Here is a 24,241-nt window from a genome sequence, read left to right as displayed (position 1 = left end):
GACAAGTACAGCCTCGTGGATATTTAGGCCGGCTGCATACTCCCGGGTACACTCGCGTGGCAGTTTGCTTCCACACATTGGATCGGCTACTGCCAATCCTCCAGCACTCCTCTCCAGGTCTGTTTCGAGTACACAAGTCCAGTCTTCGGACTTGGAGGCCTCGAGGTCGACGCGACGCCAAGCCGAGTTGATGCCTTATCAAAAGTGACGGACACGCGCCCAACCAATCACAGCGGGCGGGGGATGCCACGGGAAAGTGGTACCTCGCTGGTACGCGGGGGGCCGAGCTCGCCAGCGTCCGTCTTGCCCAGACAACATCCATACATTGGGGTTACTCTACATGCACTCTGTGCACTGCTTATCGACTCCTCCAGCGTTTCTGGGCTTGGGTCTTGCAGTCTCCAATGCTCGGCTCACCTACACCAACCAGCCCCTCTCAGTCGTCTCGATGCCAGCACGCTCGGGGCCAAGCTCGGCGCGGAAGTCGGCAAGAGTCATGAACTTGATAGTGACATCGGTATTGGTTCTGATGAGCTTGACGGTGACATTCCCTTGATCGTCAGGGGTGGGTATGATCACGGTTGGGTGTTGGTAATCGTCGTCGTCGTCGTCGTCGTCGTCGTCATGGTCATCGCCTTCGTTTGGGCTAAAAGTGGACCCCTCTTCCAGCATCCACACGCAATTCAAATGGCCCCACAGAAGAATGCGCCAAATAGGATCATTCTCATCCCGGTTGTTGTTGGGCTCTTTCGGCCAAGGTTCCGTGAACACTTCGAGCCCCACCAACGTAATCGCAGACCCGGCGCCTAGCGCCCCACCGATGATCTCGAGCACCAACCCGAGTGTGTCGGCGATCGAGTAGGGGTAGTTGTCCTCGACATCGTAAAAGGGATAAGGGTCGTCGGTAGTATCACTATCAGTAAAGATGTCATAGTCGCAGTCGTGGTCGTGGTCGCTATTGTAAGTGATAGGATAGGCGGCCCGATGGAAGACGAAGGTAATCTCGGAGGCGTATAGTGGTGGGAAACGATGTAGGTTTTGAGAGTGGAGCTGGTCTTGTGGGTGTAGTACGATGTTGATTATAATGCGACGAATGGGGCTAGGTTTCGTCGGCACCGCGGATGGGCGTAGCGAGGCAGGGAGATCATTGGTAGGACGCCATAGCTCTGGCAGCGTCGAGAAAACGACGAGGGTCTCCTGGGCGTTGGCGGAGTGTTTGGAAGGTCGCAGACTGTGAATGAGGTCAAGGTCACCTCTATTGTCTTCCTGCAGCCTGTGTAGATGGCGGACGGTTATGTGGGGCCGATGGAGGGATGTGGGCATAGGAAGATCGACTGGGAAAGGGGGGAATTGGGGGATCTCGCCATACCGCGGACTCAGCAGCATGCCGATACCGACAAAGTCAAGGATGCGAGTGTGTCTTAGGTCATTTGTGTCCGGGTAACACAAGGTCTTGTCGTCGAGGTCGAGGGCAGCGAAGGCAGGGACCCGTCCACGTTGCGACGAAACTACCAGTCTGAAATGGAGGTCGTCCGCGAAATCCTCCACATACTGTAATCTGCGCTGGGGCCGTTGCCAGTTGCCCAGCTGGGACGGGTCGGAACCGCCGCCGTTGTTGACCAATGAATTGGTAAGGCAACATGATATCTTACCGTTGGTCCTTGTTGACGGGGTGACGATGAGGCGACCTGCCACTAGCCACTGGTCGGCCGTGGAGCGGAAGTCGTTTGACACCGTGCGGAGACGGAGGAGTGAAGCGTGCGGCGCAAACTTGAAGATGAGGTCCACAATGTGAGGGAAGAATGAGGCGTCGAGCATATTGTGGGAACAAGTGAGAGTGACAATGTGACAAGAGGGAAGGTGAAAGTGGACGATGGTGCGATGTCAATTTAGTGTACAAGTGAGTCATGATGATGGTGTTGATTGTATTAAATACTCCTATAGTTATATACAGTTGAGACATTTGATGTAAGAGTGATAGCGATGATGACTTTCCGAGTTTGGCCCTAGCTCGTGTGCTCGCCCTCGCTTCCTCTGCCCACAAAGCCCATCGACTCGTCCAGTGACCCGCTCACCATTGTCTCGATGCCAGCGCGCTCGGGACCGATTTGTTCGCGGAGCTCGGCGAGAGTCATGAACGTGATCCGGGACAGTGCTTCCTCAACGTCGACGAGTTGCCCCCTGTGGTACCGTATGGCCCCCCCGCACATTTCGCGAAACTTCTTTACTATACCCTCCCATTCCTCCTCACCCGTCCCAACCTCCCATCCAGGCCACCCCGCAAACGCCTCGAGCCCTGCAATGGTGGCATAATCGCCCTCCGAGACAGGCATGATGATGTTGAACGCAAGTAGGGAGAGCATATGGATGCGTCCTTCACTGGGCGGTGCCAACTGGGGCCTGACATCGAACTCTCCCAAGTCGGCAATTGGCTTGTCGGCGCGGTGGAAAACCCAAATCACCTCCCCCGCGTCGACAGGCATCATGGAGACGTAAGTTGGCACCGCATCGTCGGGGTGGATTGAGATGTTGACGACCGCCCGGCGCAGCTCGACCTCGCCACCTGTCCACTCAAGCAGGGACGGTGCCTGCCAAAGGGAACTAAAAAGGTGCGGGAGCGGTGAAAACAGGACTGTGGCGCCTGGCGTACCGGCAACCGAGCGGTGTTCGCCTTCAGATGGGGGGTATGTCTCCCGATCACAGGTGCGATTGTGCATGAATCGCACAGTGAGGCGTTCCAAGTCGAGCGACGGTGCGGCGAGGATGTCGCATGCATCCGGGAGAGGTGTTTCAAACCGTTGACACGTGATGCGGCGCGGCTCAGGCCTTAGGGTGCGGGTACCTACGAGGTCGATGATACGCGTGAGGCTCATGTCGTGAGCAGTAGGATCGAAGACTTTGCCCTGGCCCATCCCAGCAAACGCTGGGATCCGGCCCTGGGGCGACACCACGATGACAGGCGCGCTCAACCGGGAGTATGGGTCAAGGGCGTCAGGTTCGGCGGAGACGCCGTGGCTGTTGGAATAAGGATCGAGCGTAGTGATGATGATGCGGTCTGCAACGAGCCGCTTGTCCGCCATGAGGCGGAACTTTCTCGAGACCGCACGGAGGCGGATGAGTGACTTGTGCGGGGCATACGCGAAGATGAGCCGGATTAGGTGTTCAAAGACGGCTGCATCGAGCATAGTGTCTTGGTCGCCTTCCTTGTCTGGGACAATCTTTGGGTCTTGGTCGAGTATTGCGTCTAGTTTGATCATTGTGGTGGATGTGAATGAGTTGGAGGTGTCATGTCGATGCGATTGACGCCACTGGCTGCTGGTTGCTCCCGAACAAGTTCCGAGGTTGCACACTAGGCGGATGCATGCTCCCGCTTTGCCACTACCATGCTTGGGGCTAGTGGCGCTGTATTAGAGGCCCGATGTGCTTTAGAGCCTGCCAGCATATTGGCATGTGAGTGGGTTAGATCTCTGATCCGAGGTGGACACTGCAAACGGTCAACACTTTACCTCGCCGCCTTAGGATTGTCGATCAAGAGGTGTCAACAAGGGTGGGGGAACCAAAGTGGTGGTCAGGCGGCGTCTCAATCACTGCGGCGACCAACAGCTCCGTAGTACTGCCTTGACTGTGATACTACGAGCTGAGAGACAGAGACTGCCAAACTTATGAGCCGCGAGCTAGAGTTGAAGTTTTGAGTTGTGTTTCTGTTTGTTGGGTCGTATCCAGGAACAAGCAAACTTCAACGACCCCAAAGTACTTGAGCCTCTCGAGACGGCGGTCTGGATCGAACCCAAGCTCAATGGGTTGGAAATATAGGCACCGTAAAGGTTTCAAAACATAGTAAACAACTTTTAGGCATGCAATCGCGTGGAGAATAAAACGTTAGAATTAGGCGCGCCATCACTGGGGAATTGATCGATGTTTACCCTGAATGCCGAGCCTAAGCAGTGATTCCCTGAACTGTGCCCGTCCCACACACTGCCTCTGTGACTCTTTGATCACTCTCTGTCTGTCTCTCTATTCAACTTGCAACTTGCAACGTTGTTGATAATCTACATATTAACACTTTACTTTTATCCCTCCTCAACACTCCATCACCTCATACTCCTCCTTCCTCTCCACTGGCTACCTCTTCAACCCTTCAGCGTCCTCTCACCGCCAAACACACTCATTCCTCCTTCAAGGCAGCCATGACACGCCTCAAGGCCACTGCGGCAATGGCGACTTTGTTCGCAATGGCCGCTCCCGCCGTCGCTCAGTCGCTCGACCCAACCAGCGGCTGCTTCTACCTCACAGGAAGCTCTCTGTGCCCAGGCTGTGAGTCTTTACTTTAGTGCCATCACTCACATACGCAGTCGAGGGTTCGTATGTCAATGTCAACGACAACACAGACACCTACCCGTTCTTCTCGAAAGTCTACGATGTTCAAGACTTTGACCGCTATGGCCTCCAGTACATCAACAATATTGCCACCACCAAGCTCGGCAACACCATGGGATGCAACAATGCAAAGTCGACTACTATTCGCTACGAGCGCACTGTTCTCTGTGGGATCTGGACCAGTACCGCTGGCTCTTTGACCTGCATTCAAACTTTCCGTGAGTCTGGATGATGGAACTCTGTGGGGGTGTTTCTGGTTGCGGAACTGGCAGGAGACTTGGGACGTCTTCCAGCTTGTAATGCAGGGTGGCTGGAGGCCGAATTACGCTGGCTGAGGTGGCGCACCACATTGTTTAGGCGAGATGGCGAGGGCCTCATTCTTTCAGTGGACAACGTGCCAAAGCAGCAGTGATGAGCTGTGTATTCGAACGTTGTTGGCACACTTGACGCACAAGTCGAGTTTATTGTGACTTTGGCCAGGGAGCGCAGTTTGATGGAGGCTTGGCGCTTTTTCGATGATCCCCCACTCTCAAAACCCCAGGTTCATGCTAATATAACAGAGGGCGCGGCAGCTGTTCTTCCCAAGCAGGTATGCGCGTCAACATGCGATCAGAACCAGCAGTCGCTGCAGGACATTGCATCCAACTCGACCATCTGCGGGAGGGACCGCACCAACGGTGCCCGTAACAATCAGATTTCCGCCGACTATGCCGCTTGCTCGGCGGGCGCCTCGTCAACGGCAGCGACCTGCGTCTCTGGTGACATGAACGAGCACAACTGCGGCTTCTCGAACTCGACTGCCCAGGTGTGCCAGCTGTGCGCGACCTCCCCCGAGCAGTGCTGCGCTGAGCGTGAGTTTCTCCTCCCGTGATTTCCCCGATCGCCCACGCCGGGTGCCTGTGACTTTAGTTTGGGCTGACGGCATCAGCCAACTTTGACATCAGCGGACTTTGTGGCCTTGACGCCTCCGCGCTCTCTTCTGCGGCTGCCACCAGCACCGCCACCCCCGGCGCTTCGAAGAAGAGCTCCAGTAGCAAGGGCATCTCGGGTGGTGCGATCGCCGGTATTGTCGTTGGTGTTGTGGGCGGTATTGCTCTGGTGAGTCGCTGCGTCTTGCGCACTGTACAGCATTGGCTGACGTCAATCAGATTGCCTTTCTCGCGTTCTGCCTGTGGCGCCGCAAGCGCAACAACAAGGAGTCCAACGGACGTCTACTCATGTCGCCTGAGGAGAAGAACCACGAGACTGGATGGCGCCAGACGACACCCGATAACTCAGCTCAGAACTCTCCCGAGGTTCGGAGCGGCACCATTCCCGAGGCTCCTGTCGACCGCTCGCAGACCATGACGACTGTCCCTGTTGGCGCAGCTGCGGCTACGGGCGCGCTCGCGGGCGCTGGGGGTGCCGCTGCCGCTGGACACTCTGCGCAGGCGGGAGCCCCGCACACGTCCAACTTTGCCGCCTCGGGTACTGGACCCACTGCGTCTCCCGCTGCCCCGGCCTCCTCAAACTTCGTTACCAACCCGTCTGTTGCTGGCCCTACGGCCTCTGGTGTCGGTGCTCCCGGTCTCGCTAGCGGCGTTCCCTCCTCTGGCTCTTCGCATAGCCACGGTGGTGCGATGGTTGGTGCTGCTGCGGCCGGTGCCGCTGTTGTTGGTGGTGCTGCTGTTGCTGCCAACAAGCAGCGTCGTGATGCTCCTTCGCCTCCCGCTAAACGTAACGTTTCGCCGCCCGCTCCCATCACCGTCCCTCATCAGTCGATGCCTCAGCAGCACCCTTCGACCACGCCCACAGCGGCCGCGTTCCCTCACGTTCCGTCATCGCCTCCTCGCCCGTTACCTACGCCTCCTACGAGCACTTCTCCCAGGTCGCCCCAGTCGGCATACACGCACAGCTCGACATCCGCACCGCCTGCCTCGCCGCCTCGCGCCCTACCCCACGCCCCTGGCCCTATGGCTGCGCTTGCCGCTGCCCCCCAGGCCGGCCCTGCCATGGTTCCTGCCCCAGCCGCCGCTGCTCCCTCCAATGCCGCAAACATGGCCGGTGTCGGTGCTGGCGCATCGGCTGCTGCTGCTGCCTCTGCCGCTGCGGGCGCAGACACGACTCGCCTGCAGCGCCTCGAGCTACCAAAGGGCAGCGGCCTCTGGATCGAGGAGGGCTCGCAGGTCGTCGCCCAGCACCCGTACAATGCCGCGCTCGTCGACGAACTCACCCTTGTGCCGGGAATGACGCTGACGGTGCACGAGATCTACGACGACGGGTGGGCGCGTGGTGTCATCTCTGCAGGCGGGGATGAGAACCAGGTCGGCCGCGTCGGCCAGTTCCCGACCGTGTGCGTCTCCAAGGCGTAACTCGAGTCGGCCCGCTGTATGAAACATTGTAGTCAACCACCTACCCAACTAATCCATGGACCTTGTTGCCCCCGTGATGAGCATGCATCGCATTTGAGACAACCCGCAGTGACATTTGAATCATTTTGACATTGTCAAGTACAACACCACGGCGGAATGGCAGGCTCATCCGAACCGCGCCACCATCCTCTCGGTAACCCCAGCACTGTCGCGCATCCGCTCCTCGTACTCCTCCCATGCAATCTTCCCACTCTCCAATTGACGCAGCTCTCCTTCCTCGTTCCGCCAAGCCTCAGCACTCTCGAAACGAAAGTGCCGTCGCATGCCCGTCGCAACAAGCCCATCAAACCATCCCTCACCCATCTCCCTACTCCTCCATGCGTGGATACAATCCCACCCAAACTCCTCTGGGAGAACAAGCACCGAATCGAGTACGATTCCCAACATTGTTCGCGCAGCTGCAGCCGTATCCTCCTGGGCTGGTGGGAAGAACAACTCGCGCCGGTTGCAAGCCTCGACGCCGACGAAACAAACGGCCGCACCCTGCTCGATGACCCGGTTCATGAGCGCGTAGCACAAGTTGCCGAAGATACCGAAGCCACGCAGCGGGTCATGGTATGTGTCCGGATCAGGCTCGGTCGTGGATGGTGCGCGGGTATGTAATGTTGGAGTGGGGTTGGGCGAGGAGTGGCGGGGACGTTTCATAGGCCGTGTTGGGCTGGATGACCGGCGGCGTCGATTCCATGACCCACTCCCCTCCTCAGAGTCCCGCGACGTCGGCTCGCCCAGCGGTTCGACGCGCACAGGCTCGAAAACAACGACAATGTCGGCATGCATCGCCACCTCGCCGACGACGACATCCGCATACCGAACCCTCGGATAGTTGGGATCCCACTTCAACCGCAGCACGAGGCGGCGCGTCCCCTCTGGCGGATCGATATACAGTCCCGGCACGTCGTTTTCTTCATGCCACCGCGGATGCGTGAGATGGAGGTACGCGACGTACACTCCCTCCTCTATCCTCTCCCATCTCTCCGGCGGAAGAAATTGGCCATCTTCAGACACTCGACGCTCAGGAGGGGGAGGAAACCGCGGCATTGGCCAAGTTCGGTATGCGAGTGGATGCCGAATGATCTTGAGGGACGGGAATACGGCTGGTCGGCCATACCCGTAAGCGGCGCAGAGGTCTAGGATTCTGGTATGAGATAGATGGAGGGCAGGCTCGTCGGTACATGGTCGAAGAGTGCGGAGTCGTGTAAAGGGTGGGAGGGGAGAGGTGACCTCGCCCCGGAAACGGGCGGCGCGGAGGGTTACATGCTCGTGGAGGAGAGGGGTTAGGCGAGTGTGTAGGGTGCGGCAGGTGTGGGAGAGGGATTGCAGGGTGGAGGGGGAGGCATGTGAGATGACGGTGTCGAGGAGGTGGGGGTAGGCTAATGCGTCGAGGGTGGGCATAGAGAGAGAGGGAGAGAGAGAGTTGGGAGGAGGATGAGGAGGAGCAGGAGAATGAGGGATGAGGTTACAACGAATTGTCGTGGAATCAAAGGAAGAATCGGCAATGATCGGCAGGGTGTCCGCACCACTTGAATCTTCACTTTGACACTTGCGTCTTTGGTTTCATCTCTTTAACATCTGACTCTTGTTCTCCTCTCATTCTCACATCTTACCATAAGATTGGACTGGTCAACCTGAATAAGCTGCAATCCACATCATATAACAACCCCACACTATCCCACAATCCCATCCTGGACGCCGCCGCTAACCCCCACATGATGGAGCGATTTATCGAGCTTGCGCCTCACGATGCGCTCATTGCGCTGCGCACCGCATCCCGGGACTCGCCACGAGCGGCTAGACACCGTCACCTTCGTCGAGCACTGCGCCAACGTTTGTCTGGGGCGTTCAGAGCTCGAGACGACGAGAACGCACTACGTCTAACCTTCCCTTCCTGGTGTTACCTTCCCTCGCACCCTCATCAACTTGCACTTAAAGCACACGTAACTTTACCTTCCTTTTCTCCAATTACTAACTTGCCCACTTTGTCACTCTTTCATATACTGTCTATTGTACCAGGCTCAACGCTTCGGGATACCCCCACATTCTCGATCTCATAATCGACCACGCGCCCTACCAAGTCCTTGTCGTGTTCCGTTCCGTCCCGCTATCTGCGCTAGCGCGCCGACATCCGGCTTGCGGCAGGCGACGCCGTCATCTGCGCCGAACGCAATAGGGTTCTTCAAATACGTGTTCCTCCCTCTGCGAACTGGAAGGTTGGACGCGCCAATGCAAAGGCTGCCGAGCTCATAGGTCTGGTGTGCAGCGTCCTGACCTCAACAGCTCGTATCCGGACCCTTCAGTTCGCGTATAATACGCGGCCTTCTTATCCACGAATCCTACATTGATCGTTTTAGGCAGTACTGGCTCGAACCACGTATCGACACTCTCGGCTCTTTCTCGCCCCTCCCCCACCTCTGCTCCCACTTGAAGACCCCCCTCCCTGCTCCGAGTCCTCTCCACCGTCTGGTTGGCAATATCTCCTATCACCCAGCAGACCGTACCCTTCTCCGCCCCGGACGGATCGACACCGTTCCACTGGTCCATGAATCAGTATGGATCCTCCACCCGTCGGTAGAGCCCACGCCCCCTGTCGCGCGATCAAGCTTGGCGACACTCCCAACTGTGTGTTTTCCTCTCCATAAGATGCCCGACTGCGTTTCTGAGTGCGTCCGCCGGGAGCTCCACTCTGGTACCAAGGTTACTCTGGTCGGCTTCGGAACCATCTCACCCCCTGTTCAATACTGTATGACCCCAGATATTGGTCTTCGAGCGCAACGTTTTCTACGCTGGGCAGCCGCGATCGCTGCAAGCCTTGCGGTTCTCCATCCGCGAGTACCGCGCCCACTTGGGCAGAAAGCGCGGCGCTGGAGATGGATCAGCCGTTGGCATAGAGTCGCTAGAGTCGGCAACATGTTGCGTTGCAGGGATTCTACGAGACACCTAAGCAATTGAACAACATCACTTTGTATCATTGCCTATGTCAAGTCGGCCCATGCCTCGACACCGTAATCACTTCCAAACGCGCCCAACTCCCAACCTCTGCATCACCTCGGACCCACTTCATCATCAACGTCCTCGTTGATACCTGACACCACAGCCTACCCTCACCTCCTTGACCGAGTCATCGACGTTGGCGCCGTACGGCTCTCTGTCGCACTCCGCACCACATCCCGAGACATCCGGGACAGCGCCGACGCCATTCTCGCTTCGGGACACCTCATTGTCAGGAACGACGTGCGGTGCCATCACGGTGGCCGCCTCCCAGCCTTCGCGAACTGAACAGGCGGCCCACTCACTCTTACCCCCTACGAGGCGGTCGACCTCATGAACCCCAAGGCGGTACTCCCCCTTGACCCATCCACTCCCCTCTCCTTCGGGCGTATCAGCACCCCCAACATCCACATCACTGCCTGACCTCCCTTGGGAGAGGAGACTTCTATCTCCTCAACGCCGCATTCGACACCATCGTCCTCTTCACCTCCCTCCCGACTGGATTCGTGGAGCCCAAACTGCCGACCCTGAACATGATATGAGTGGTGGTGCCAGGGTAATCCTCGTCGGAATCGATGTCAAGGAGTGTATAAGAGCTGAGAGGGCTGAGAGCCGTTCTCCGCGGCTCCGTACAGTTCCCTCTCCTTCAACCAGTGGCGTTCTAGTCACAGACTGCTCTTCCACACGTCGTCGATACTATAGTCCCGCCGCGAAAACTTGGGTACAACCGGTATAGGTCTGATGAAAGATCCACACCGACTCGGAAGATCGGGGGACGCACAGCTCCATCCCGAACTGCGGCCGATGCCACATTATCGCCCGGATGCGACCAGAGGTTGAGGACACGCACTACCGGCCAACAAGTAATGTAACACGGCAGATATTCCGCACAGGTCCCGGAGGTTGCGGATGAGCGCACGAGTGTATCGAAGGCACAGCGGGGAAACTGCCCTACATTGTCCGCTGAGCCGTGTTTAGTCGATGGGATTAAGCTTGTTATCCGGTTCCGCCATTCCGCCATTTCGCATTCCACATTCCACATTCCGCAATCCAACCTCACGAGCGTCAAGGTTGTATCGTTTTTCTCAGAGTCGCTGATTCCACCCCCAAGGCTGTGAAGTGGTGTACCCCGATACATGTAGGCCTCTCTCTCACGGATTGACCTTGGTCCAGCTATCCAGCCCTATCCCAATTACGCAAGTTCATCAGTAATGAACGACGTCAGTTTGCAGGCCACTACTCTGTGCCTGCGCCTCCCTACGCACCGACCTCTGGACACAAAGAGCCATATCCCGTAACTACCGTTTTATGCAAATCCACTACGGGACCGCAGCGCTGGCACCTGCCGTACCCGCAGACCTCCCCGACGAATCTGGCGGCTCCAACTCGTTAAGGTTTCAACGCCTCTTCACTAGTATATCGGTTAGTATATTCGCCTCTCAGTCGAGAGCTGCCGGAGTTCCTTCATGGAGCATGGCATGACCGCGAAAGAGCAGGGTTCAACTCCCTGGTGGAGAACGAGGGTGTTCGAAGCATCCACCTTTTGGATGCTTTTGGACGTTAGAGGGGTCGTGCTTAGAGGGTGGATCCGAGCCAGCTCGACGGTCGACGATCAGCGACCGAGTCGTCCAGATTCGCCGGCTTGTGAGCCCCCATCCCTCCGCTCCAAGCTCACGCTATGGTTTCTCATGTGACACATGCTCATCACCAGGCCGCATGCAAAATGGGGTCAAACTCTCTCCATCACCTCTTCGTGCCGCGTTTCCGCCCCGCCAGTCACCACTAAGTCGGCTTCAATCGGTCCTACAACGCAGAATGACATCTTGGTTTCTCTATTCCATCCGCCGCCAACAACCTCCTTACAACCCACCGCTCAGTGTCGTCTCGATGGCAGCCCGCTCTGGTCCAATCTCGGCGCGGTACTCGTCCAGAGAATAGAACTCGATCGCGTCCAGAGCGTCCGTCACCGCGTCGGCGTCCACCACTCCCGTATCATCGACGTCCACATCCTGCGCGGCCATTGCGCAGCGCATATAAAAGTTGCTCTGGGGGTTATCATCGCCCCCGCCTTCGAGCCACGGACTGGCGAGCGCCTCGACGTTGACCACGATGACGGGACCACCGTTCTGGAGTGTCAACATGAGGGCCGTTGCTAGCTCATTGAGAAGCTGGTACAACCCGTACGACGGCCACTTGCCCGGATCACGCCGTGAATTAGGCGGTGCGAAGAAGCCGCCCGGGCGGTGTTCGGAATCATAATCACAGTTGGTCTGTTCATAGCGATTCGTCGCCTCGCTTGAGTGGAAGACATAGACAATCTCCGCCGCCATGCTAGGTAGGGCGTAGGGTTGGTAAATCGCTTCAATTACATCGTCAACGTTGAAGAGCACATTTACGACCAGTCGCTCCGGCGTACAGTGCTGGAAGATTGAGGATGCTTCGTCCAAGTGAAGTATGAGGCTGGGTAGAGAAACCCAGCACACAATCGTGTGTACGTGATCCGGGATTCCAAACGAATGTGAAGGCAAGGGTGCGAGCGCATCACAATCCCCTGTACTGGAGATGAAGCGGAGCGTGTAGCCGTTCGGACACTGGGCGTACGAGAGCATGCCAAGGTTGTGCCGGAAGGCTGGCCCGACAATGTCGACTACACGCAGTAGCGAGAGATCGACATCGGGGGACGATGCACTAGACAAACCCAAGGAGAATGCCGGGACCTTTCCGCCAGGACAGGACACTACCGATTTGCACGACATCGACGAGCTGAGGATGAGCCGCGGGCCATTCAGGAGCTTGTCCGCAAGGACGCGAAGTGCGCGAGAGCATGCACGCAGCCGTACCAGCACAGCGTAGGGTGCATTTTCAGCGATGAGGTCGAGAAGATGAGGGTACATTTGCGAGTCGAGCATGTTGGTGTCGGGTTGAGGGAGAACAGGTGCTGGGAAGGAAGGTTGCGCTTTGGTTCGAGGAACAAGAATGATACAGTATTTGATTCCGTCAACGCTGTGCGTCTATATCATCTCTATCGTGCGTTGTCATTGTCATTGTCAAGTCAGTCTCCTGTAAGTTGCACATTCTTCAGATGGACCAGAGATACAGTAAGAGTGTTTAGCTCAATGGTGAAGCAGAGGTCCAGGTCTGAGACTATGATGAGCAAGGTGGTAGCTGGGCAGCATGTGGAAAGAACAACTGAGTGGTCACGAAACGAGGTGGATGTGTCTTGCAGAATGAGATTGGGTTGTAGAATTGTAGGAAGGAAGCGTAGCTTGAACTGAATGGCTCGCCAATTCACTCTTCACCCAAGGGTGGTGTTGCGTGGCCAGAACACGCTGGTTGGCCATGGTTGGTTGGGCATCAATCACAACCTTTTTAACTGTAGTTTGAGCTCTTAACGTTGCTCTTCCTCTCACTTGTACTCATTTATACTACATACTACACTCTACCGTCTGAACTTGTGTGCTATTCAGTCTTCATCACCATGTTACCTGGCAACAGTATCCTCGACCACTCGGCGTACCCTCACATCCTGGACCTAATCACCCTCTACTCCTCGCGCCACACCCTACTCCGCTTTCGTGCTACCTGTCACACCTTCCTCCATCGAGTCGACAACCTTCTCTGCTCCAACCGACTCGTTGTCGCACGCGACACCTCAATTCCTCACGGAATCATCCTCTCTTCCAACTTCGGCGCACTCCCGGCTTGTGCGTCATGGGCTCTTCTGGACTCCACTTTGCCACAGAGGCGTCTACCTCTCAATAAACTCAACTGCGTCGACATTGTTGGACCTGACATAATCTGTCAAATCGATCACCTTCTCTCCAGCGGCACTCCACCTCTAACCATCCGTTTCATTCGCGACGCAGAGGGGCATGACTCGTACAACAACATTCCCAATGGCTTTGCTCTGACGGCCCACACACTGGTGCGTTTCACGTCCCTCTCTCACTTCCTCTACGCACCACTGTCAATACCTGAGTCAAAAATGTCAAGACGGAAACGCACGGTATTCAACATCACCCTCAACAGCCACCACGCTCTACACGTGCACGAAGAGGACTGCCTCGAAATCCCCTACCTGCACCCTCTTTTCTCCCGTAAGGTTGTTTATGTTTTCCGTCCGGGATCCCCAGATGTCTGGGTCACTCCACACGCCAAGACCAACCATGACTTCTACGATGCCAGTAGGCTGCTATACGATCTTATCAAAATCATTGTGATAGATCTTTACCACGACATGGTCGACACGACTATCGTCGGGATCAACGCACTGACCTGTATGCAGAGGGTGAATATCAACGGCCTCTTATTTGAGCAAGATCCTTTGGGGGTGTTTCTCACCCTCTGCTCCCAGGTTATTCAACACCTGTTTGGAACGATGGGATACCGACGCGTCGCACACATTCTTGATCGCATCAAGTTCTTGTCGCTCGAGGAGTATCATGAGATGGTGGGGCCGGAGCGGGCGGCTGTGGAAACGTGCCAGAGTGGTGAGTTGTAGCTTCTTGCTTGAGTATCCTAGTCTAGCTTCGTCTTGGTGAGTCACCTCCAGGTCGAAAGCTTGTTCCACCTGTTGACCAAAAAGTAGTATTGAAATCCCACTGCTCAATTTGATCATTCTGTGCAGCCTGGAAGAGGTAGCGTTATCATAAACTTTTCTTGACAGCCGGTCCGCTTATACCCCTAATGGACAGCTCGACAGTCTTACAGTCTCTGCATTTGGTGACCTTCCCTCGATATCGTCTCATTCTTCTATCATCCTCTCTTCCTTAAACCTCTCGTTTCAACAACACTTCTCTCCTCCTCAGAAGCCCCCTCGCAACTGTCTCCTCAGACTCAACTACTCAACTCAGAAACGGTGGAAACTGTCTCCTTCCCGAGAGTACGGCTTGCCATCGACTACACAACCCCATGTACTCCCTCATGCCTCGTCGTCCTTCGTCCTCCTCCTCGTCCTTCGTCCTCGTCACTCTCGTCTTCCTCTCAGAACCGATCCGTGTTTAGGGATGATAGCCATAAAGACGAATGACCTTCAAGCGGAACGTCCGGAAAGATGTGTATGCTCCAGATGATCGAGGACGCCGTCGCGTGAGAGCCGATGGCGGACACACACCACGAGACGCAGTAACAGCCTGGGTTCAAGAGATGTGTTCAATCTCCTCGTTGTTGAGGCATTCGGCGGTGTGAAAAGACGCATGCCCTGGGCTCTCCCCCTGCAAGCCAGGCTCTGGCCCTATCGAGGGCTGCTGAAACCCACTTGAGGAGCCCGTGCGCCATCATTCCAAGGAGACGGCAATGAAACGGCACATTCAGCTCTGAACGAGCCAACTCTCTTCAGAGGACATCAGCAATCGCATTCTGCCTCTCTGGCTCTCTCCCAGGCACGCTGTGGTTCGAGTGCAAAGGGCCAATCCGGTTTTTACGCGAAAGGTTGCGGGCGCGGAATCCCCAGACGACCGTGGCAAAACAAGACCAGACCGAGGCGGGCATGCACCTCCCTCAGCATCTGATGCCATTGGATCATCTCAAGCTTTGAAAATGACGTTGCGACGATTCCGTCTGGGACGCCACTGAACGTCCCCGTCGATATCGTCTACATGTCTGGCTCGTCGCATTCCCCTCCACAACATGAGGACGTGCTTCGCACGTTCTCACCACTGTAGTGGATTCGCACAGGTTTCTCCGAACTCATATACCACAGGGAGCCAGGGAAACGTGACCAGTTGTTCCGGTTGTAATACTCACCTAGATTGTTTACAAGTTACAATCAGTGGGTGACTGAGAATGTGGGCTCGCGCACGCACGGACATGAGGAGCTAGCATGAAAAGAAACTCCCATCATTCAACAGCCTAGTTGGCAGCTGCACACTCAATCGCCCACTCCACCATGTACCATTTTTCTACTACGCTGGCCCACGTCCCCTCTCCACCACTCCCTCAGAGCCCTGTTGGCCTCCTATCCCTCCTCCTCGTAGGGGCCCTCATCCTCGCCATCCTCCTCTGCAGAGACCACGACACCTCCGCCCGCGAACAGGTCCATGCGTCCCTCGCCGCCCTTGAGTACCTGATGGTTCAAGTGTGCATTACCGAATCTGCACGCGACGACGAACTAGCAGCCTACCAAACGGCCAAAGCCCACGCCGACGCAGAAGCAGCACTCCTCCACGCTCTGATCGACGCACCTTACCACCACGTGGCAGCACTGGGTACTTTCAATCAGAAGGGAAGACCTAGACCGACCCTCGTTGCCAATGATAGGTGCCGCTTCCCAAGCGGGGCGAGTGACTTGGTGGCGCTCGTGGATTTGGTGTGTCCCTTGAGAGAACAGGAAGAGTTGACACCAGGCTTTCGAGGAGGCTGCCGAGGAGGCCAGTGTCCAGTCTCGCAGCGGGCTCATGTTTGGCGTTGCGCTTGGGGTTGGGTTTGCGCTCGTTCTGGTTGTACTTGCTGAATGATTGTGCGCGGACTCGGAAATTTGGAGATTCTCGCACATGCATCGATTCGGGCACCAGGCACCCAGACGCATGGTTTCCCGTAGGCAGCTAGACAGCCCGTGTAAAGCCCTCTCCCACTCTGCCCTTCAAACCCACATCCACTTACCTACCAACTCCTGTGATCACAATGAGGTCTCTGTCCAATCGATGGGCCACAGAGATGAACTTAGGTTGCAACCCATCCGCAGCGCTGCGGCTGATATCTCTCTCAAGGCCGGCTCACTTCAGACCATCCTCTTCCCGGCTCCAATAATCCAGCGGACAATCACATCTTCTGCCCCTCCTAGAACAACCTTTTAAACCCCGAAATCTCATCCTCCCCTCATGGGCGCGGAACGAACGTCCCGTTGACACAGTCGATGCCGAACTCGGGGTTGGACGCAGTGCCAACGTTGGTGCACATAATGCTTGGGTCGGAGTAATCCTGTGGGATGACCTGGACGTTCTCGACATTGAATCCGCGGCACGAGTCGGCGTTTGCGCACGTCATAATCACCGCCTCGGACCCCGTCGCCCCAGGGACATCATACCAGCAAGGTGTGGAGGCGCAACTCGCATCTCCTGGGTGGAAAGTGTTGATGGAACCGCGCCAGTTCTTCCACGTAAAGTTCTGCATCTGGACCGCCTGGCCCGTGACATTGGTCTTGACCTCCTGCCCGTTCTGGGTCTGGAGCGAGCCCTGGCTGTATCGTCAGCAATGAAGGGGGGAGGGGGGAGAGCTCACTTGTGGTACGTCTGGGTGACGTAGATTGGGATGGTGACGTTCTCGATCTTGAAGTTCTCCCAAGTGATGTTCTCGACGAGACCCTGTCCCCCCTCGTAGGACTTGAAGCGTGCAGCATAAACCGCCCCAACCATGGTAATATCCTTGAAATGGATATTCTTGACGCTTACCCACTGTGTATTGTCTCTCCCCAATGACCCAATGCTCATGCCATGACACCCTGGTCCACCAGCATACACGTTTTCAACGAGAACATTCTCCGCGCCGGCCTGGATGGCAATCGCGTCGTCTCCATTCAAAATCGTCATATCGTGGAACTGGATATTCGTCGCCGCGACATCGAACCCGTCTGTGTTGAAAGGGAAACCGCCGCCCGGCCTTGTCGAAGCATCGATATACACATCGCGGACATCGATGTTGTTACCGCTGATGCTGCTGACCCACGCGGGTGGCTTGCGGATCTTGAGGTGGGTGATGGACGAGTCCTCGAGCTCCCACATGATGAGCTTGGGCCGGTTGTCGATACCCGTCCCGTTGGCCGGGTTGGCATCCCAGTACTGCTGGCCGTATCCCTCGATCCAGCCGCCAGTCACATTCGTCGTGCCGACATAACGAACGTTTTTGCCCCCGAAAGAGAACCACCGCATGCCCGTGAGCATGAGACCTGCGTCGGCGGCCACCTTGGTTCGCACGACCTCCATGTCCTGCGGGAGGTGGAGATTGCCTTCGACCCGGATCTCAACGTCGGTGAGATTCTGCATCTGCACCGGTGTGAGGATTTGGCTGGAGTGATAAGCGGGGGGTGGGGGGTGGGGAGAGAGGAGTAAACGCAAATGATGGGAGCTCACTAGTCGACACCGGACGCAAAGTGAATAACACCGCCAGACCGACAAGCCTCAACCGCCTTGTGGACATTAGGTGTGTCGTCTCCGCCATCCGCGTGCTCGACCACACATGTCGGCCGTGCGTGCTCAGCTCCACGCGGCGTGGGCGTGACCGGTTGGGCGAGGCCGAGGGTAGCGAGTACAGCTAAGAGGGCGAGGAAGCGCATATTGCTCATTGAGATGGGTCAGCTCTCCGTCGAGGTCAGCTTATATCTTGCCAGGCCGTTGGTGATGGCCCATCGGCCCGGTTGTTGGCCTTTCGGCGAAGTCCATCCGCCAGGCCCCGGAATCCGGCCCGTGGAGTCATAGTCTTAGTCATAGGTATCCTCGTTCCTCGTCTGAGAGATACCTCTGAGCTGTGAGCACAACGCAGCATAGAGCATGCTTGAACATGACTGTCATATCGCTGGAGCTAGGTCATATCGTTGGAGCTGGGAATAGCACGCCGGGCCGCCGGCCCGCCCATCCGGATTGATGCCAAGTCGAACCTTCGTTCTGCCATACTAACTGCAGAGCGGAATGGACGGGATTCTAACATCCCGCGGCCGGCGAAGCCTTGTGGATGTTGGGCAGAGGTGGGCATGTGCACGAATCGGAGGGCTCCGAAACCCCACGTCGGGGGACTAGTGAACTTGGTGAGTTTGTATTGGAGTCTGTGACGTCACCAACGCCAAGTAGAGATCAGTCAGCGAGACGGGTCAGGTTGTCTGAGACGTAGAGTAGTGCCAGAGGGGTACAGTTTTGCGGCTGGTCAAGGATTAATGGCCGAGGGGCATCTTGCGATGCGGAACAGAACGTCCGCAGAAGACGACGAGGTATTAGCATCCAACCGGGGACGGTTCGGGATCATGCATCCGTGATGCACAAAAGTGTACCAGCGCCGTCTACTCTGCACCGCTCTTGGACAGTTGCAAACGCGCCCGTTGTCAAAAACGTGGATTTTCTGGACGAGTTAGGAATCGAACCAAAGACCTTTCCAAGACGCTGATCGAGCCATGCGAATGGAACGCTCTACCAACTGAGCTACACGCCCCACGATCCACGACAATGTCGGATTTCTTCCCTCCTTCTAAGATCATCATTACAAGGGCTCCACCGATCCACCCATACTGATTTACAATCTACCCTTCTTCGTTCTGTTAGCTGCTAGCTATTACTGTCTAGTAGGGTCAGCAGAATGGTTTGGCTTTGGCACAAGGACCCCAAGACTAGGACCTACAAACTAACGCCCAAACGTGTTCGGCCGCTTAGCTCAGCTGGTTAGAGCATTGTACTAATACGCAGCGCGTATCAGTAATGCAAAGGTCGGCAGTTCGATCCTGTCAGTGGTCAAGCAAATGCTTTTTAGATGTTGTTGGCATCTTGGAAGGTTGTGCGAGTGTTCGAGTTATTCTGGAAGGTTGTTGATGGTTTTCGGCAAGAACGGAATGGATTCTGAAATTGTGGCTTTGATTTGTTCCCGTCAGAATACGACCAAGTTGCCAAGCTCCAAGCCGTCACGAGAGCCAGCCGCGCCTTTCAGATGAGGACGAGGGCACGGGCCACGCTGATTCGGCAGGTAAAACAATAACATTCAAGTTCTCTCTCGGTCCAGAAGGGGATTGAGGAAGGCTTACGGGGTGGGAAGGCGAATGAGGCTGTGTAGTTATCACCGAGTTGTGAAAGCTGATATTAGACACAGGTCCATAGACGTTACAGACTCCGCATTATGATAGAGCAGTCGTTCCAGGCCACCCAGACCCAGTGTAATCAGCAGTGCCGCAACACAGCTTACATGGCAACAGTGGTATGTACAACTAAACCTCGAGGTGAGTGTGTCACAGACGACCCTCCCGGGTTGTTTCCAGTGCGGCGTCACGCGACACGGGCACGCTCGCGAGGAACTCGTCCATCGTCTTGAACTCCAAGTTTGGCCAGTGACCATGGTCTATCAACGACCAACGGCCTGGTTGGAAGCACTGGAGCCAGACGAGAACCCGCAAGTTATGCCGGTCGTCCACGCCAACTAAGTTCTCGTCCATGTTCTTCAACCACCGCGATTCAGCAATCACGTCAACTCCAACAACCGTGACCTTCATGCCATCCACCAAACTACTGGCAATCCCGCTGAACACGATATCGAGCATGTCGTCCTCACTGTACATGACGAGGGAGGTAAAGTCGAGTTCGTCTTCTGGTGCCGCTCCCAAGCATGGCTTGGAAGCGTGGTGGAAAATAAAAACCGACGACAGCGCATCGGAACCTTTGGACTCGCGTAGGTAACTGGCAGTGTAATTGTCTCGCGGGTGGTATGCGATGTTGAGGACCTCCAAGGCCCTCTTGGAGGGGATCATTCGATCGGCTATCATCATGTCCGGGAGTGTGATGAACTTGACGAGAGACATGTCGCCTATGCAGATGTTCCATGGTATCCGGGGCGGGAGCTGGTGGGGATCGACGACGCGCAGGTACGCCTTCCCTCCGATGGGGTAGCTGGTAACCAGGCGGCGGGTATACTCCCTTCCAATGGCGCCCAAAAGGTCGATGGCAGTCGTAAACCGCAGATTGGGAACGGGGCCGTAAGGCATGTCCATTTCCTTGGGGATTGGGCCTGGGGCAGCACCACTCTTGCGACTCTCCTCGGTCACGCACTTAACGGAATCGTCGTCATTCGGTCCATGGTGTGCTGGCTCCTCATCGTCATGGCTAGGAGTCGCCAACTCATCAATATTCGGCGGTGGCGGGGATAAAGCCCAGCCGGCAAAGGCTGGAATCCTCCCGCATTCCGAGGAAACGACGACGCGCTGCTCCCCAGCGGCTACCGGAGTGACGATAAGCCTCCCCGCGTTGAGGTTCATGTCGGCGTGGATGCGGAATGCGCGGCAAGTCGCGCGGAGGTAGATGAGCGACTCGTGAGACGCCAGGTCGACAATGAGGGATATGAGGTGGGGATACATCCCCGCATCGAGGGAGGACATTGCGATGTGTTGATGAGAGGAGAGAGACAGAGAGAGAATGGAAAGAGGAAAGATGAAAGAGGAAGGAGGGTTGGTGGTGGCTTGTGCAGAGGCGGAGGCGGTGAAGGGAGCATGCTCAGTCTTGTAATTTGCCGGCGCCACCGACGGCATCAAACCCTCAACCAAGGTCATGCATAAAGGTTGGCGTCCATGAGGATTGGATGAACGCAAAGTGTGATCCTCAGGACAGTACGTGTCAGCTCCGAGTGAAACTGTGGCCGGACACTCTGAGTGACACGCTTTGGCGACACCCGAGATACCTGTTGGCAGAGCAGACCAATCCGCTCAAGCAGTGGATTACCTACATACCCATTCACCAATGCTTCAAGCAGACGCCTTCCGGCGCAAGTTGCGCTTGATCGTCTCGACATCATCCTGCGAGAAGCCGAGATAACGTGTGACGTACCCCTCAAACCCGCCATACGCCTCCTGCACACGCTCGGCGAACGCGTGCCAGGACGTCGGGCGGAGTGACGCCAAATTGTGCCATCCGGGCTCGTTCCGAACATCCTCAGTCTTCGAATGGGCGAGGAGTTGGGCTTCGAGCTCTGCCCTTCCTGGTTCCAACCCGACACGCGTGAGCATGTAATCATATACAATATTCTCTTCCGGAGTACCCGCCAGGGAGTGGAGGATACCCGCGACGACACCCGTGCGGTCGCGTCCAGCTACGGTCAGCTCAACCTCCTATCCAACGTACCCGTGCAATGGAAGAGGAGAGGTTGTCCGGGCTTGTCGCGTACATGCTCAAGCACGGCACGGATACCTGGACGGTACAGTTCCAGGACGGCGAGGTATTGCCGCGCCCACTCCTTGCTCCCGTCGCCCTCGATGAAGCGCGTGGGGTCAAGCCGGTCCGGCTTTCGCTCGGGCGGAAACCAGACGTTGGCCACGCCGTCCACCACGGGATCGGGTGAGTGTCGCACCTCCGCCTCGCCCCGCAGGTCGAACACGCTCTTCACGTGCTCCGAGATCCATGTATGTGTCGGCGCATCATCCTGAAGCTTGCCTGAGCGGTAAATGAGTCCGGGCCGGATTGCACTGCTGGGGACCTGGCCGAGATCACGCAGGTTCAAGAGGCCCGCCTGGATGAACGGGGTGGAAGCTAGGGCGGCAGCGAGTTCGGCCGAAGGAATCGTATCATGGATATTGGTGTCTGTGAGTGCTTCGATCTGTGCTCGTGTAAGCAGAATGGTTTCTGATGTGGCCATTGTAGATGTTGTGGAGAGAAAGAAGGGAAACGAAGCGAGAGCTGGTTGACTCGGGTTAAGACCGGGCCGACCGTACCGACAGCCGAGGTCTTGTTTCGTTTACAGTACTCCATCCAAACTGAAGGCAGTCTGACTCTCCATCCCCTCCTCCTCGCTTTTTTATTCAATCTATGAAGCAGCAGGCAACACGCAGCTAACTTTTAGATAGTTAAAGGATAGCACGGTACGCCGTTGAGTCTTCCAAGCTTCCAACCTTATGTGGTATGCAAAGTACAAGGGTGGCCGCTTGAAATACAAATGAGTCGCGGAGGCAAATATCATGATACAAGAGGAATGTGTAGTCCCAATGTCACATGATCCAGCAGCGTCTGGTGGACACGTGTAGATCACGTGATGGTAATGGTGAGTGCGGAATGCGAACCGAGGGCTGCATGCACCAAGCGACGGTGGAGGTGGCGCAGGCGGTGCCCAAGAACCAACAACCAACAAAGCCGCCTCTTTGTCCCCCCTCTTCATCCCTCAACCTCTGAGACGGCCCACAGACTTAAAGGTGGTAAACCAACCTCTGACCATGCTCGATTCGATCATGTACCCCCATCTCCTCGACCTCGTCCTGGAACACGCCTCGCGCTCATCGCTCATCGCTCTCCGCGCGGCCTCCCGTCGCACGCGGGAGAAGGCTGACGGGCTCCTGGCGCGCCACCTCGTCCTGCGTCTCCGCGAAGATCCCTCGAGGCTCTATATCGACCCAGTCACTGTCAATAACCTCGATGGCCGGGTACCGCTCTTTTCTCGTTGGGACGAAGCTGAGGACACAAACCTCACAGACTGGCCCGACTCGAACGACTTTGAGTGGTGGGAGGCATCCAGCGACCCAGACATTGCCCTTTCCCAGCGCGCTAGAGGGGCTCGGAAATGCTTGAAGCACACCCGCGTGCTAGACGTCGAGGGTGAAGCCCCACCCAGCCGTATCGCAGAGCTCGTCTCGGCCATCGGAGAGAATGCCATTCTGCGATCAATTCGGGGACAGAACGGCCTCACGATTCTGGATCCATTTTCAGAATTTGACCACGACCTCAGGTCCGCACTCAACCGGCCGTTCTCCAAGTTCATCGCCTTCACTAACATCTGGCAACTCATCAATATGCCCGAGTACGAACTCCTGGCCGTGGGCGCCCGCAAAATCGTTTTGAACCTGTTTGTTGAGCCCGGCACACACCCGGTCCCTTTCTTTGAAGCGGGCAGCAAAGAGCCCACCATCTCCTCGCACACATCCGAGGTGGTCATGATCTTCCACTCCTCCGTCAACCCCGGTCCGTTCAGCGCCTTGGATCGTGCGGGCCACCTAAACTGGAAGACGCGCATCGAACTTGGTGAGCGGGATGGCCGCCTGACCGACTTTTGGGACTGTATCCTTGCAACTGGCTTGAGAACCACGTTTGTCAACCTAGCCGCTCTTGACAAGGCATGGGGCCTGAGTGAGGAGACTGCAATCCGCGACAAGGTGGGCTCAGCGTCTGACATACGCTTTCTCTCCCTCGAGGAGTACGAGGAGGAAACTGGCTTCGACTTCGAGCTCGAGACGCAGGAGGGAGCGTGGTGCCTCTGGAAATCCAAACCAGGGACCGAGCGGGAACGGCGGAAGGTCGAGTGGTACTTTGATCACCCTGATTCCGATTCCGATGATTTCGACGAGGAGGAAACGGATGGTCCGGAGTCTACCACCCATCTGAACCAAGCCGAGGACGAGGTGGCTACTGTTCGTGACGACGAGGTTGGCGATCCCATTGCGTGATCTGAGGCACAAAGTGGCCGGTGAGCTTCCCCTGTCCTCAGGTAAGCTAACTCGCGCAGCCGTCATCCATTCTCGGGTTGGCAGCAGTATCAAAACCAAATGCGTATGCAACGCATGGTCTGCATCTGGGGTTATCTCGTATTAATACTTCATCTACTGTACCTGACCAGGGCGAACAGCCGGGCCTCACACTGACACTCCCTTAAGTCACGTTCCACCCCCCCTCGAGCCACGGCTGAAGCTGGCCCCACCATGCCGCCCAAAACTAGCCTAAGACGAAGATGGCTAAACGCGTAAACAGGGTCCAAGTGGTCCCGAGAACTATGTTCCTTTTCAATCGTACAACTGCAGCTCGTGACCCAGT

At 56.4% G+C, this 24,241-nt stretch overlaps 10 protein-coding genes across 10 annotated transcripts; 3 read left to right on the top strand and 7 right to left on the bottom strand.

Moving 5' to 3' along the window:
• Positions 1-417: 417 nt before the first annotated feature.
• Positions 418-1,818, bottom strand: CcaverHIS019_0113220 (uncharacterized protein; the record flags this gene model as incomplete). Its single annotated transcript, XM_060596926.1, has 1 exon — positions 418-1,818. One exon carries the CDS (start codon positions 1,816-1,818, stop codon positions 418-420), a length of 1,401 nt encoding a protein of 466 aa, XP_060453870.1.
• Positions 1,819-2,006: 188 nt separating this feature from the next.
• CcaverHIS019_0113210 (uncharacterized protein) lies at positions 2,007-3,257 on the bottom strand (the record flags this gene model as incomplete). Its single annotated transcript, XM_060596925.1, has 1 exon — positions 2,007-3,257. One exon carries the CDS (start codon positions 3,255-3,257, stop codon positions 2,007-2,009), a length of 1,251 nt encoding a protein of 416 aa, XP_060453869.1.
• A 975-nt stretch (positions 3,258-4,232) lies between these two features.
• On the top strand, positions 4,233-6,728 carry CcaverHIS019_0113200 (uncharacterized protein; the record flags this gene model as incomplete). Its single annotated transcript, XM_060596924.1, has 5 exons — positions 4,233-4,314; positions 4,353-4,595; positions 4,938-5,228; positions 5,306-5,475; positions 5,526-6,728. 5 exons carry the CDS (start codon positions 4,233-4,235, stop codon positions 6,726-6,728), a joined length of 1,989 nt encoding a protein of 662 aa, XP_060453868.1.
• Positions 6,729-6,893: 165 nt separating this feature from the next.
• CcaverHIS019_0113190 (uncharacterized protein) lies at positions 6,894-7,826 on the bottom strand (the record flags this gene model as incomplete). The annotated part of the gene is made up of 1 exon (XM_060596922.1): positions 6,894-7,826. One exon carries the CDS (start codon positions 7,824-7,826, stop codon positions 6,894-6,896), a length of 933 nt encoding a protein of 310 aa, XP_060453867.1.
• Positions 7,827-11,632: 3,806 nt separating this feature from the next.
• On the bottom strand, positions 11,633-12,682 carry CcaverHIS019_0113180 (uncharacterized protein; the record flags this gene model as incomplete). The annotated part of the gene is made up of 1 exon (XM_060596921.1): positions 11,633-12,682. The coding sequence occupies one exon, from the start codon at positions 12,680-12,682 to the stop codon at positions 11,633-11,635; it is 1,050 nt and encodes a 349-aa protein (XP_060453866.1).
• A 2,978-nt stretch (positions 12,683-15,660) lies between these two features.
• Positions 15,661-16,228, top strand: CcaverHIS019_0113170 (uncharacterized protein; the record flags this gene model as incomplete). Its single annotated transcript, XM_060596920.1, has 2 exons — positions 15,661-16,080; positions 16,118-16,228. The coding sequence occupies 2 exons, from the start codon at positions 15,661-15,663 to the stop codon at positions 16,226-16,228; spliced, it is 531 nt and encodes a 176-aa protein (XP_060453865.1).
• A 361-nt stretch (positions 16,229-16,589) lies between these two features.
• pgxC (uncharacterized protein) lies at positions 16,590-18,042 on the bottom strand (the record flags this gene model as incomplete). Its single annotated transcript, XM_060596919.1, has 3 exons — positions 16,590-16,950; positions 16,992-17,774; positions 17,840-18,042. 3 exons carry the CDS (start codon positions 18,040-18,042, stop codon positions 16,590-16,592), a joined length of 1,347 nt encoding a protein of 448 aa, XP_060453864.1.
• A 1,650-nt stretch (positions 18,043-19,692) lies between these two features.
• CcaverHIS019_0113150 (uncharacterized protein) lies at positions 19,693-20,832 on the bottom strand (the record flags this gene model as incomplete). Its single annotated transcript, XM_060596918.1, has 1 exon — positions 19,693-20,832. The coding sequence occupies one exon, from the start codon at positions 20,830-20,832 to the stop codon at positions 19,693-19,695; it is 1,140 nt and encodes a 379-aa protein (XP_060453863.1).
• Positions 20,833-21,195: 363 nt separating this feature from the next.
• Positions 21,196-22,082, bottom strand: CcaverHIS019_0113140 (uncharacterized protein; the record flags this gene model as incomplete). Its single annotated transcript, XM_060596917.1, has 2 exons — positions 21,196-21,539; positions 21,572-22,082. The coding sequence occupies 2 exons, from the start codon at positions 22,080-22,082 to the stop codon at positions 21,196-21,198; spliced, it is 855 nt and encodes a 284-aa protein (XP_060453862.1).
• A 571-nt stretch (positions 22,083-22,653) lies between these two features.
• CcaverHIS019_0113130 (uncharacterized protein) lies at positions 22,654-23,877 on the top strand (the record flags this gene model as incomplete). The annotated part of the gene is made up of 1 exon (XM_060596916.1): positions 22,654-23,877. The coding sequence occupies one exon, from the start codon at positions 22,654-22,656 to the stop codon at positions 23,875-23,877; it is 1,224 nt and encodes a 407-aa protein (XP_060453861.1).
• Between the last annotated feature and the right edge of the window lie 364 nt (positions 23,878-24,241).

The sequence above is a fragment of the Cutaneotrichosporon cavernicola genome (assembly GCF_030864355.1).
Source record: "Cutaneotrichosporon cavernicola HIS019 DNA, chromosome: 1".
NCBI lineage: Eukaryota > Fungi > Basidiomycota > Tremellomycetes > Trichosporonales > Trichosporonaceae > Cutaneotrichosporon > Cutaneotrichosporon cavernicola.
Note: the sequence above shows the minus strand (reverse complement) of the source record. Positions and strands in the feature narration are given on the sequence as shown.